This window comes from Rhinichthys klamathensis, unplaced genomic scaffold, assembly GCF_029890125.1.
Source record: "Rhinichthys klamathensis goyatoka isolate OS25496 unplaced genomic scaffold, OSU_Roscu_1.1 h1tg000768l_1, whole genome shotgun sequence".
Lineage (NCBI taxonomy): Eukaryota > Metazoa > Chordata > Actinopteri > Cypriniformes > Leuciscidae > Rhinichthys > Rhinichthys klamathensis.
The window spans coordinates 357,154-372,360 of NW_026607168.1; the positions used below are offsets into that span (position 1 = coordinate 357,154).

The window sequence follows — 15,207 nt, forward strand, 5'->3', positions numbered from 1 at the left end:
ACGCACAAGTAGGCTAATCTGCAATTAAACAGTCTCGTGAAAAAATTGATGTCTGAACCGGACATCAGAGATGCATCTGCAAACAAACTATAAAAATACACTGCTGTCAAATATGAGCCATTGATCCGACAGTTACCAACTGCTTTCCAAAACGACCCCAAACCTATGAGCGCACAACTCTCTCTCTCGCTCTCTGTCGCTCTCTCTCTCTCTCACACACACGCTCACTTACGCACATCTTTTCCACAGTGAGCATTTGATCACGACATTTTGCTTTAAAATCGAACCTGAAACTGTGGGAATAATTTGGAAACTTGGAGGTCTTTCCAGCAGCTCTTCATCCTGAGAGGCGTGAGAAACCTGTTTAAATATTTTTTTGCTATGATGATGATGATGTTATCTCAAGGATGCGCATAATTAAGACACATCCACGAGGCAGACTGCATTAGAGCTTTAGAGAGATTAGCAAGGTGTGTCTTGAACTCTGGATTCACAAATGTAACCTAAATGATTCATTTGAACAACATTATTTTAAAGTAATTTATATTTTTTTCAGTTGAACAGTTATTTATCTCTGATGCATGGTTGATTTTTAGTAATTTTAACTATTCAGGGGTTATGTCAGATTCAAACCATGAACCTTTTCTCATAATTCTATATGACTCTCCTCTGTATGTCACTGGTTTTAATTTATGATAACATAAATCCAAAATATCTGACAAAAGTAGTGATGCACATTTTAAATAGGCTACCTGTTATAGCCTAATTTCTGTTGCAGTGCACAGATGCACCATTTAACAAAAAAATAAAAAAATATATATAAATATAACAATTGACACAGCAAAGGATCCATGTCTTATGATGCCTTGTACCTTAGAAGAACGCTGAACAAAACAGTCATTTATCTTGGCACTTAAAAATGCACTCTTTACTTTGCAGAAAAACATGGCTATACACTGTACAAAAAAAAAGTTTTTTCACAGAAATATACTGTATTATTTTACAGATATTTTCTGTTTTTTTTAACATTACGTGTAAATGTCATTAAAATACAGAAAAAAACTTTTATTAAAAACATTAACCATAAAATAAAAGTAATAATCTGTAAATTCATATAAGGAGAAATTATATTTTTTTTACAGGATTATTCTTTTGTTTAATTGGCTTGAATGTTTGATTACATTAAATTCTATGTAAAAAGACAAAAAAAATCGCTTATTTAAAATTAAGACAACTATGTGTTTTTTTTACTGTGAAACCTTAAATTTAAGGTAAATACATGTAAAAAAACAATCGTAAAAAAACGGTAAAAAGTCTGGCAGCAAAGTTGCCAAACACTTACCGTCAAATTACAGTAAAAAACCTTAAGTTATTCTACGGAATAATTCTGTTTTTTAAAATACAGATATTTACTGTAAACATTTTCTGTATTTTTACAGTTCCACTGCTGTAGAATGAAAAGAAAATCTCATTAAAAAAATGTCTGTAGAACATTAAGCAAATGAATAAATCTGCATATAAACTGGAAATTATTGCAGGAATACCTTACAATTATACAATTAAAGAAGTCTTCTGTTTTTACACAGTATTCTTTGGTAAATTCATAACATTATCAATTACATCCACAAGAACTCCCCGTCAAAGTACAGATTTTTAGATGTAAAACACGTACTTTTCACATTAATGTATAGGTTTACTTTGAATAAACTTACTTTTATAGTAATTAAACGCAACTATCCAATATATCTACATACTTTCAATTCAAGGAGTTCACTTTATATAAACATTGTTTTATAGTAAATAAAAGCAACTATCCAATATATCTACATTACTTTACCATTAATGTATAGGGTTAGGGTTAGGTTAGCACCGCACACCTATCAAATACAGGGTAAATGTAAAACTTCCAAGTCCCCTGCCACCAATGCAGATATTTTTCAGAAACAAAGATAAACTTTGCTGGCCACATCAGCTTAAGATTCAACAAGTGCAGATACAAGAGTGATAGATAAAAAATATATACATAAAATAAAAATAAAAAACAGCTATAGGCTATACCTTTCATGCAGATATGCTGTAAATAAAAATTGACCATAATAATTACTGTGTGTTATACTACAGAAACAGATCTAAAAATATTGCCTTGAAAGATGGATGAATACAGTAGGAGATATCGTTGCACAGTGTAACTAAATATACAGTTATTGTACATGAAATAATTGAGCTTAAGTTTAATATAAAATTAAATCAAGAATAGTCAGTGATTGTTTATGCCTCCTATATCCAGTGTTTCTACTGTCAGGTACCACTGACTCAGTGTTTACAATTAGCAACAATTTCATAAGTGGCAGAGAAAATATTGAGTGGCAACATTTTCAGACCCCACCCCGTGCACTGTAGCTGCTGCTGTCTGGTGCTGCAGCCTCAAGTCTCGGATCATCATGCTTTGGGACAGTTTTTCCGCAAGACAACCGAGGCTCAAGAATGCTGGACACTAACCTCCTAATGCCTGTCTGCCTGTTGGTGTGAAAGGACTCTTGAATCTTGTGTTCTGATATGTCCTCTTTTGGCTTGGCTTTTAAAGGTGACATTGTCCTTTTTGTCTGTTTGAAATGCTGCCCTGACAGTGATTTTCTGACCATATACTATATTGACACGTATCTGCTTATTTGATAAGAAAATATGTGATTCAATTTAAAAGTAAAGGCTGTAAATCCACTTTAAAAACGTTGAAGCATTAAGACACAAAGTCAATCTATATTCAACAAAATTCAAGGCCCTCGCTGCAGTGAAATCATTAGGCCACTCCACAATTTTCTCGGTTGATGGGAACAAACCGCCACACTATGAATAAAGCTTTACAATGGGGTGCTATATATTTTTAATTTACAATAGGTGAGCAATGTGTGAAAGACAAGGAATTTATTCTGGGGCTCGAGTTCAACCAAGGCTCTTGTAGCATAAACTTGAGCTTTGGTAAACTGGGGGTGAAGGAATTGAAGACATTAAAATGGTTGAAACATTACACAACGTGTAAACAAACATCCTAATTGTTTTTCTAGTCTCTGTGCTTTAGATATCAAGAAAGTGCGCGCAGATTCAAATAATTGAATGTTGTACAATCATTGGACGAATCATACGCCAGAGGCAATCTCGACCAATGATATTGTTTGACTTTGGGAGGGGGATACGTCATAACTTAGAGAGCCTGGATAAAGTATGGAACATTTTCACGATATCGGCATTCAGCTTTCACTAAAGGTAGATTAATATACCCAGCCGGCACTTGACCGACCTTCAGCGTTGAAATATGATTGAAATAATGCCAGTCGTTGAAACAACGTTTAATGCTAAATGGTTGAAAAAGGTTAACAAAAACACTTTCTAAATCAACGTTTAATTTTTTACAAGATCTGTACGTTGAAACAACGTAATGTTTTCAACAACATACATAAATATCTGCCTTTTAACATATTATTATGATAATTCATTAGCATTTAATGATTTTTCTGATTTTCATAACAGTTCTTCAATGTATATGTTAAAATATAAGTATTATCATTAACAATAATAGTTTCACCCTCAACAGAGCAGTGCAGCAGAAACCTTTTGCTTTATGTGATTTTGTGTGAATTTACAATTTTGTATGCTTGCCAATTTTGTCTGCTTGCCTAACAGTTTACATTGCATTATTACATATTCATACACTGTCATGTCATTTGACCAATTAATTAAATAATAATACAGACTGCAACTCGCGCAAACTATTGCTATTGTTAATGGTTGTTTCTCCGTTTTACTTTGAGCATGATTGGTTAATCTGTCTGTCTTCCAGGAAACTGTCCAATGAGAATGTGCGCGGCTCTGCGCGCCTATTTTAAGTTTGAAAATACGTCCGTTACTCTCGGTTGGTGTGAGCAGCTGCTGTTTGCGGTGATTACTCGGTCAGACCTGGATTATTTTTTATCTGCCTGTTGAATTCTTAAATTCTGAGCGAATTTTAGTTGCTATGTCAATGAAGAACAAAAGCTGGAATATGAACAGAGGAAGGGGTCGTTGGCGATATCAGGTAAGAAAACATTTTTCAGTCCTTAACAGTCTAACGTTTAGGGACACGGGTAATTTAACTGTCATAGGCTTACTGCAACCTCATAAGATAAATAAGTTATCTCTGTGTGTGTTTTTGTACTGCTTCACTATTAACGTAGCGATATTAGCACGTATTTCAATGTGTTAGTACCATCTAACATTACTGTGTTTTGTTGTTGGTAAGTTAACATGAGAGGTAAAAAAGCGTGGGAATGAGTAAAGTGATAAAACCGTCATTTATTCGTTAGAAGTATGTTTACATAACCTCTTCAAACACTGATAACATATTGACAAGATATTTGTTTACTTTATTTTTTAGATCAAGCATTGGAATAAGGTGTTTATCGGGGGAGAACACCCAACAGAAAGACCCATTCACCAACTAACGTTACAGTAAGTCAATTTTACCCACGTACTGTTCGAAAACCTACACTGGGATAGTATTAAGTGTGATTTTCATACTGTTACTGATGGAAAGTCTGAGTAACTTTCTGTCCTTTTGTCTTTCTTCTGCTGAAGTGGCGCCCTGAAAGGGGAGATTCGATTCGTGTCACCTTCATCAGTCCTTTCTTTAATCACTGGAAACCATTAAGGGAAAGACCCTCAGATGCAGGTAAAATTATTTGATGGGGTTAGGGTTATTTGATTTTGGTGTACCAACTGGCATTTTGTGTGTGTGTGTGCTTCCCTTTCTATGATACACATTTCTGACGGGATTGCCATGCTTTGTGTATGTTTACATTTTTAATCATGTAACAACTAACAGTCTCAAAGATGACATTACTCAAAGATAACATTTTTACAATTTAAATAAATGTCATATACATTATATATATATATATATATATATATATATATATATATATATATATATATATATGTTTCCTCACAATGTCAAATGTGCTTGTTAAGTGCGGCAGCTTTTATACATTTTACAATTTTTAATATGCAAGTTAACATTATGTCGAGTCAGCAGGGCTAACGTTAAAACTCGCCGTTTGTTACATTATGTATTAACCTTATAAAAGTCTGTCTAGCTTTAGCAAATGTAACATTATGCTGGTCCTAATAAAGTTAAACCGTTATTAACTAGGGGTGGGACGATACAGGTACCTCACGATTCAATTCTGTGGCGATATGTGGTCCACGATATGATAATATCACGATTCGCGATATCTACGATATTCTGTAGTGTTTATTGATTAAACACTCTGAACAAATAAATGTTTGAACTGGCGTGTAGCCTCTTTATTCTCCGAACATTCCACTTCAACACGAGCTTAGCTCCCCGTATCACTTCCTTGTGCTTCTTTTACATTCTTGGGTATCTGTTAACTGTTTGTTTGGTTCTACTGCCATCTAGAGGACAATCATAGGAAACACCTAATCACCACATCCCCTTTCCTTTAGGAAGAAAAATATAAACTGAAATGCATTTAACAATGGAAATAATATAACACAATTATCCATTTGACACTAAACTGAAATTTCAAAACAACATATTTGTGTGGCACATTTCAAATGTAACTGGACAGAGTTATTTACAAATTAAGTCGATCAGGTTTCTTTATTATGCGTGATGATCTTCTTATTATAGGAGATTCATTTGTTTCTGCTGAATGACCATTGTCCAGGGGAATGGAAGAAGATGAAGAAGACTGCCTGCTTGATGGTGTTACATCTTCAGGTGAGACCAGAACTTCTCCTTTAGTGTCAGTCAGGGTTTGGCGCGTTTCTTGCGTCTTAAGAAGACTTCTGCGATTTCTCCTAAGCACTTGTCCATTCTCTGTTCTGACAACATATGATCTTGGATTCACTTCTTCCAAAACAACCGCTTTTTTGTCCCAGCAGTTGGTATCTTCCACTCTCACAATGTCATTTCTCGATAACACCTTCAGCATTTTAGTTTGTTTGTCATAGTTCGTTTTTTGTCTCTTTTGAAGATCCTTCTGTTTCTGTCTTATTGCTGCACTGTTCAACGTTTCTCGTTTTGTGTCAATCCTGCAGGGAAGTGTCGTTCTTATCTTGCGATTCATTAAGAGCTCTGCAGGAGATGCACCATGTTCCAGAGGAGTTGCTCGATAGCTCATAAGAGCTAGATATGGATCTGACTTTCCTTCAGATGCTTTCTTCAACAATTGCTTTACAACGTGCACTCCTTTTTCTGCCTTCCCATTAGATTGAGCATGATGGGGACTTGAAGTCACGTGTCTGAAATCATAGTGAGCAGCAAAGTCCTGAAATTCCTTTGAATTGTAACATGGGCCATTGTCACTCACCACAACCAGAGGAATGCCATGCCTGGCAAAAATTGACTTCATCTGCTGTATCACACATGCACTTGAGGAGTTAGACAGCAGGGCTATCTCTGGAAAACTAGAAAAGTAATCCACTACCAGCAAGTACTCTTTACCATGGAAATGAAACAGATCGGTACCTACTTTCTGCCAAGGATGCTGAGGTAAGTCTGTTGTGATCATTGGTTCTCTTGCTTGCTTGTTTTGATGTTTCAGACAAACTTCACATGTACTGACCATTTTTTCAATGTCAGAATTTATTCCAGGCCAATAGACTGAATCCCTGGATCTCCTTTTGCATTTCTCCATTCCAAGATGTCCCTCGTGAATCCTGGAAAGCATCTCTTTTCTCAGCACTTGTGGAACAACTATTCTGTCCCGTCTCAGAAGAATGCCATCTGCTACACTGAGCTCAGCTCTAACATTGTAGAAATGCGGACAGGAACTTTTGACCCAGATATTGTTCAGATTTTGAATTACAGCCTGGAGAACTGGATCTTTTGCTGTCTCCTCAGCTATTTGCTTGAGCTTCTGATCAGTCACTGGAAGAGATTCAACAACAAGATTCACATGTGTGTTCACATCATCTTCCGTGGAACTCGCATCTGAGGATTTGCATGTTAATGGTGCACGGGACAGTGCATCAGCTAGCACTATGTATTTCCCTGGTGTGTAGACTAATTCAAAGTCATACCGTTGCAGTCTCATCATTAGACGCTGAATGCGTGGAGACATCTGATTCAGATTTTTTCTGATGATCGCAATTAAAGGCTTGTGGTCCGTCTCTGCTGTGAACGATGATAAGCCATAGACATGGTCATGAAATTTCTCAAATCCAAAGACGAGTCCGAGACATTCCTTTTCGATCTGAGCATATCTGCACTCAGATTGTGTCATCGTCCTAGAGGCATAAGCAATCGGTTTCCAGCCGTCATCTTCTGCTTGGAGCAAGACTGCACCTAGACCATCCTTTGATGCATCTGTGGAGATTTTGATACTCTTAGAGGAATCAAAGTAGGTGAGAACTGGTGCTTTTGTCAATGTTGACTTGAGCATTTTCCATTCTTGCTCATGCTTACTTGTCCACTTGAACTCATTTTTATGATTCAACAGTTCTCTGAGGGTCGCAGTTTTTGCGGAGAGGTTTGGAATGAATTTGCCAATGAAATTTACCATTCCCATTATCCTCAGCACACCTTTTTTGTCCACTGGACTCGGCATGTCCAGAATTGCCTGAATTTTGCTTTTGTCAGGTTCAACACCACATCCAGACAACTTGTCACCTAGAAATGTCATTTCAGTGACACCAAACAGACATTTAGCTCTGTTTAACTTGAGTCCATATTTCTGAACTCTTTGAAGTAGCTGGAAAAGTCTCTGATTGTGTTCCTGCAAAGTGGATCCCCAAACCACTATGTCATCAACATATGCACGGACTCCATCCAGTCCTTCTATGATATGCTCCATGGCACGATGAAAGATTTCTGAGGCTGAAATTATGCCAAAGGGAAGACGAAGAAATGAATACCGTCCAAATGGTGTATTGAACGTGCAGTACTTAGTACTGTCTTCATGGAGCTTCAATTGCCAGAATCCCTGTGAAGCGTCCAACTTGCTGAAATACTGTGCACCAGTCATTTCACTCGTGATCTCCTCACGTTTGGGAATCTGGTAGTGCTCCCTTTTTATGCTTGCATTCAAGTCTCGAGGATCCATGCATACTCTCAGATCACCATTTTTCTTTTTCACACAGACCATCGAGTTCACCCAGTCTGTGGGTTCCTCCACTTTCTTAATCACTCCTAGAGCTGTCATCTTATCAAGCTCGTTTTTCAGTTTTTCTTTCAGTGGCGCGGAAACCCTTCTCGGAGCGTGAACTACAGGGTGAGCATCCTCTTTGAGCTGAATTTTGTAAATAAATGGTAGAGCTCCCAGTCCCTTGAAAACATCATCAAATCTGCGAACCATGTCATCTGTAGTTTCCTGCTGTGTTGCTGTTACACCATGACTATTGATGCAGTACACTCTCTTAACCAGTCCTAATTCCTCGCAGGCTTTGTCACCAAGGAGAGACTGAAGATTATCTGGAACTACCACAAAGAGCAGGTGATGAGTTTTGTTTTTCACACATACTCTGAGTCTGCACACACCTTGAGTCTTTATGTCCTGTCCATTGTAGGTTTTGAGCGACACAGTGTTTCTTTTTTATCTGGGGCTTGATTTTCATTTCCTTTATGTCACTTATGCTTATGAGATTGGCCTTCGCTCCTGTATCAAGTTTAAGCGGCACAATGGTTCCATTGACTTGTAGTGACACGATCCATTTGTCTTCAGATACACAGTTCACATCAGAGTCATTTTTTTCATTTTCTTTGTGTTTTTCCTGAATACTTTCAGTGTCACCATTGACCATGCCCACAAAGAAAGTGTCTGACAATTCGGTGTCATCCACAACATGCACAAATGTTGATTGCTTTGTTTTATTCTTTGAAAAGCACTGCTTAGCGAAGTGGTTCATGCCTTTGCATTTTGCACATTGCTTTCCATATGCTGGGCATTGTTTAGGCTGATGCTTTGAGCCACATCTTTTACAGCTGAATGAATCTGTGCATGTCTTAGGTACAACTTTTTGACTCTGCCTTTTCATTTTATGAGTAACAGCGCCAACTACTGGACAGTCAGCACCTGTGGTGCCTTTATCGGTGAAAGTTCTAGAATGCAACAGAGCAAGCTCACTCGCATGACAAATCTTGACAGCACCTTCTAAAGTCAGCTCCGTTTCTCTGAGTAGTCTTTCTCTTATTTTCTTGTCATCAATGCCAAAAACAATTTGATCTCTGATCATTGATTCAGCCAAGACTCCGAAGTTGCATGTTTTTGCCTTTAGCTTCAAATCAGTCAAGAATGTGTAAACTTTCTCCCTGAGATTGAATGCGTGAGCGAAACACATACCTTTCATAGGTTTCATTTTTTTGGGGTGAGCAGTGCTCGTCAAATTTCTTTATGACCTCATCATATTTTTCTCTGTCCGCAGCGACCGCGAACGTAAAAGTATTGTATACTTCAATCGCCTGAGGTCCAGCAACTGTCAAGAGCAACGCTATTTTCCGTGAATCCGACTCACCATCCAGACCAACAGCTTGCATGTATAGCGCGAATTGCTGCTTGAATGTCTGCCAGCTGCTATCAACACTCCCGGTGAGTTTCAGAGATTCCGGTGGTTTAACAGAATCCATCTCAGTTGTATCACAGGACAGTTCACTCCTGGTACCATGTAGTGTTTATTGATTAAACACTCTGAACAAATAAATGTTTGAACTGGCGTGTAGCCTCTTTATTCTCCGAACATTCCACTTCAACACGAGCTTAGCTCCCCGTATCACTTCCTTGTGCTTCTTTTACATTCTTGGGTATCTGTTAACTGTTTGTTTGGTTCTACTGCCATCTAGAGGACAATCATAGGAAACACCTAATCACCACAATTCAATATATTGGAAGAAATTTCATCAACGATATATCACGATATATGTGACTGAAAAGAAAAAGAAGGAATAAGGAAATAATCAGGCACAAAAATAATAAGGCACACGAATATACTTTTGTCTAGTTTCGCCATTTTGAACTGAAAATAGCCTATGCAACGTGACTCATGTTAATGTAATAATTAGTTTACTGTCATTGTGAGGGGAAAAGCCGTTTTCATTATGTTAGGCACAAGATTAATAATGCATGTGTACATATTGAGAATTAATATACCGTAAAACTTCCCGGGTTTTTATTTTCCCAAATCGTCGAACTGCACCGGCTTGTATTTGAGACAGGCGTCTATATGAGACAGGCCTTTATAATTTAGTGTTAAGATGTTGTTCATTGAGTTTAGGCGAGTCTCTAATCTCTAAAAATCTCCAAATGCTCCACGTGAAACTGCGGTCTTCCGACCTTTTACTATCGTGTCAATTGATTTTGATTAATATGCGCGAGGGAGAGAGCAAGACAGCGCTCGTGTTGTTTGAAGACGTGCGAGTGCGTGCGCGCGGCCGTTGCGCTCTCTATGCTCGTAAAACCCGAAGTGTCTCCACACTTTAGAGTGGAAACTAGCGGGTGGGTCTTTGATTAGTTTTTTATTTTTTCCGCCATTCTTCTCGCTTCTCTTTTTTTCTGCAATTCTCTGTTGTTGTTGTTAGTTAACTTGTGTTCTTCACCGGCCGCTGTTTGCGCCACTTTACCCCTATTTACTCGAACAGCGCCCCCGCAAACAGAATGGTAGATATGGGTAGTGACAGTGACACTGACAACGGGTAAATTAATCATTTTGTGTTGTAATAAAATATCGATATTGGGCGTTAGTGTATCGATTATTTATTGCGACAGAGAGCACAACAATATATTGCAATATCGATTTTTTTTCCCACCCCTATTATTAACGTTAGCCCTGAATGTGAAACATGCATCAGCCATCATAACATTAACGTTAAATACCTTTGGTTGACTAACATAACGTTAGCTGTTAACTTAACGTTACATCTTACAAGTTACTGTTGCCTCTTGCAAACACGTACCAGTAGGGGTGTGAAGGTTATTCTATAACCGTGAGACCGACGGTTATAGTTGAACACCGTCATTAGAACTCTATAACCGCCAAAACCGTTATTCAAATATTTTTTTACAAACATTTTTTATCATAGAGAATGTTTAAATACTATTATCAGCTTACGAGGGAAACAGAGGTGGAGAGTTAGTGGTGCTTCGGGGGCTGAGTGCTGGAGATGATTCGGGAGAGGTCTGTGCACCTTTACCTATCAGAGCGCGCGCTGACATGGAGTAAAGCCTTGTTTATACTCGACGCGTCCGTTTCTTTTACTGTCTATGGTCCGCGCGCACCTTGCAAAAATGACGCGTTGGGTGCGCAAGACCCCATTTTCCTTGGCTGTGTGCACAGAGTTTTTTGTAACAGTGCGCACGGCGCCGCATCCGAGGATGAACGACTTCATTGCAAAGTTTTTTTTTTGTTAAGGTTTTGTTTACTGTGCAATGAACATGCTTTGTTTTAAATAAATCACACAAAGTTATTTTTTTCTTAAGGATTTGTTTACTGTGTGTGATTCATTTAATGGAAAGCACATTCACTTCTAGTCGTCTTGCTGTTAATTTTAAATAAACGTAGAGCAAGTAGCTAATCAGTGTCTGCTCGTTTATTCAAACTAAGTTGTCCTATAACAGACGAACGTCGCAACGCATACAGTTAAATTTTCATTCAAGCTCCAAACTGCAATTATTGTTAAGGGGCAACCTAATGGCTCTGCTCTGGCGATTTTTACAAGCATGATACAGCTTATCTATTTTTCAGGACAATGCCTGGTGAGAGCCACTACAGAGGATCATAGCCATCGTTGGAATTTTGAAAGGACGTGGGTGAATATCAATCTGCCAAATGAACTTTTTTAGCATGCACATTCACATCTGTATATTAATACTGATTATTAACTTTGTTTGTTACTGGAAAGAACTGAGCTTCTGAACTAAGAACAAATAACTTTTTGACTGAAGGACTTGACCGTATTTTATGTGCATTTTAGCCTATGTGCATTTTAAAGTAAACCCCATGCCGTAATGGAAAAAGTATGTACATATATTGGACAGTTGCTTGTAATTGCTATCAAATATTGTTTACATAAAATAAACATGTGTATTTTTACATATATTGGAGAAATGCTTGTAATTACTGTCTATTAATGTGTATATAAAGTGAACCCATACATTGAGTAAATGTCATGTTGATATATTGGAAAGTTGATTTTAATTAGTATAAAGCAATGTTTATATAAAGTATACCTCATACATTGATGTTAAAAGTATATAGAAGGTAAAGCCCCATACATTAAAGGTACAAATATGTAGAAATATTGGAGAGTTGCCTGTAATTATTGTCAAATAATGTTTATATAAAGTGAACCCCCTTATTTAAATGGTACAAATATGTAGAAATATTGGAGAGTTGCTTGTTATTACTGTCAAAAAATGTTTATATAAAGTAAACCTGCATACATTAATGGAAAAAGCTTGTAAATTTATTGGAGATGTGTCTGTAATTACTGTCAAATAATGTTTTAATAAAGCAATAACTGTTAAAAATATGTTTCTGAAACTTAATATCACAAGATCTTGTTTTTTTGTACAGGATAAAACCAATATTTAACAGGAATTTACTGTAAATGGATTGAATAATGACATAAAATAAAAGTTTAAATCGATCAATTTACTGGTATTAGGCTTTAAATTAGGGTATCTGAAGGTAATTATACAACATTTTCTGTGTGTTTTACATAGAAAAGTCTTTACTTTGACAAGGAGTTCTTGTAGATGGATTGGATTATCCTAAAAATATACCAAATAATACTGTATTAAAACAGAAGTCTTTGTTTTAATTATGTAATTTTAAGGTATTTCTGCAATATTTGTAAGTTTTTATACAGATTTATACATTCGTTTAACATTCAACAGACATTTTTTTATGAGATTTTTCTTTTCTTTCTACAGCAGTTTGACTGTAAAAATACAGAAAATGTTTACGGTAAATATCCGTTTTCAAAAAACAACATTTTTCTGTAAAATAATTTAAGTTTTTTTACTGTAATTTGACGGTAAGTGGTTGGCAACTTTGCTGCCAGACTTTTTACCGTTATTTTACAGTGTACACTTCAATTAAACACATGATCTTTTTTTTGTGTGAATTTGTAATGTAAATATTTGCACTGAAAGGATTTTGCGATTGAGACAGTCCTTAATATGGCAGACTCAGTGCTGATCAGTGCCCTGACTACTGAATAGGGAGCTGAATGAGACGCACCCATTTTTTCCTGGAAAATTCCGCCAATGGAGGGGAAAGAGTTAATTATGCAAATTGCAGTTTGCTTAAATAATTTACAAATGTACCTTAATATAACTGTGGTGTTTCTTTGTGTGTGTTGTGGTTTTGCTTTTAAAGAAATGTCCAGTCCACTGGAGAGGGTTGTAGCCCAGAATAAGGAGGCCATTGAAGCAGTGATGGAGATGTTTGAGAGAGGAGCCGAGGTGCTGGCCAGCGCTGTTGGAGAGATGTCGCCGCTCTTCGAGGCTGCAGCTCCAGTCCTCAAGCTCGTCCTCAACAATGTGGAAAGCAAGGAGATCACATATGTCAAAGATCAGTTTCTAGTTGTGAGGAGCAAATTAGATGTCCTCTCATCTCAGCTACAAGACATTGACTCTGAGATTAGGAGGAGACGTTTGGATACCCAGTTCTTCTCTGTGGAGGAAAATTTGCGAAACCAGTTTAGAAAATACATTGGCATTCTGGAGGCCAAACCTGAGTATAAGGAGGTCAAAAAACGCTTGTTCTTGGAGCATTTTTTCATAACAGGAGGGGAGAAAAACCTCTGTGTGCTTTATGATGCTGTGTTGGGGAACAGCACATTTGGGGAGCCAATCCTGGATGTTGTGGAACAATACGAGGCCAGAAACAGAAGGGTCCTGGAAGATTTCTGCGTCAGGCTGAAGGAGCTGCTCTGCCTGGGAATAATCGCTCTGCTGGGATATTGTTTCCTTACTCAGGGAGAAGAAGCAGAGCAGGAGAAGATTCAAGAGTGGAGCGCAAAGATCCAAGAAATTGAGATGAAAATGAAGGAAGCGATAGAGAAATGTGTGCATTCGTTTCCAGAGCAAGCTGAACTGGACATCAAGAGGCTTGTGAAGGAGAGAGAGGATGGGAACCTCCAGGAAACGGCCAAGGAACTGCTGGACTTCCTGGTGAAGAAGTACGACTGGGTGAGCTGGTCCATCAGAGGCGTTAGTGACTTGGGCAAAATTAGGAACTTGAGAGCTGGACAGAACTTTCAGAGTGTAGCGGGACAGAGTTATTTTGAAGTATCTGAAGGAAACGACATAAACCTGGTGGTCTCGTTCTGCAGCGCCCCTCAGCCTGTGCCCAATGAGAGCATCAGACAGATGATGGAAGGTCCTGCGAGGAAGGGGGATGCCAAAGCCGTCGTGGAGCTTCTGGAGAAGCAGTTAGCTGGCTTTCTGGTTCATGCCGTCAGTCGTCACAAGGAGAGCTTCGCTGTGTCGAGTTTTCCTGAAGAATGTCACTACTGGGACAAACACAAGAACGTGAATGTATGTGTGCATGCAGAGTAGATTTAGACATAAACTAGCATGTTATATGTTTGGCAACAGTTCTTCTAACCCTGATTGATGGAGTGTGTAGCTTTTCATTTCTTAAAAAAACCATGTAGTAAGACACATCATGATCATATTCCAGGATGACAATGTCATGATTCATCAGGCTCAAATTGTGAGAGAATTTTTGGGAGGGAGCATGAAGAATCATTTTCAAGAGTCCAGAGCTTTGGGATGTGCTGGAGGAGACTTTACAGAGTTCTGGACTCTTGCATTGTCAATACAAGATCTTGACCAAAAGTTGATGCACCTCTTGATGGAAATAAATGTTGTGATGTTATTTCCATCAAGAGATCTGTCCATTTTTGGTCAAGATATTTCATTGACAGTTCAAAGAGTTTAAATATATACAGTATATATATATATATAAATGTATGTAATATACACAAATAACTGGTCTGATCTACTGAATAACTGCCATATTTTCAAACAAAATAGGTTGGCTATTTGTGCTGTATTACTTGGCATGCTTACACATCATAATGTCATAATAGAACTGAATGTCTATCTGAAAACATTCCCTTTAAACACAATAGGCAGCAAACATGTTAAATATTGTGATGTTATGTAAACAAATGCTTTGTGGTAATAAAAACTCAAGCAACGGGTC

The 15,207-nt window shown here is 37.6% G+C and overlaps 1 protein-coding gene across 2 annotated transcripts; it reads left to right on the forward strand.

Moving 5' to 3' along the window:
* Nucleotides 1-208: 208 nt before the first annotated feature.
* Nucleotides 209-14,761, forward strand: LOC130077677 (protein rapunzel-like). Of its 2 annotated transcripts, none has more exons than XM_056242985.1 (2): nucleotides 209-351; nucleotides 13,372-14,761. In XM_056242985.1, exon 2 carries the CDS (start codon nucleotides 13,374-13,376, stop codon nucleotides 14,553-14,555), a length of 1,182 nt encoding a protein of 393 aa, XP_056098960.1. In that variant the 5' UTR covers nucleotides 209-351; nucleotides 13,372-13,373; the 3' UTR covers nucleotides 14,556-14,761. The 2 variants fall into 2 exon arrangements, with proteins under 2 accessions (XP_056098960.1, XP_056098961.1); XM_056242986.1 differs by lacking the exon at nucleotides 209-351 and adding an exon at nucleotides 410-470.
* Nucleotides 14,762-15,207: the final 446 nt, after the last annotated feature.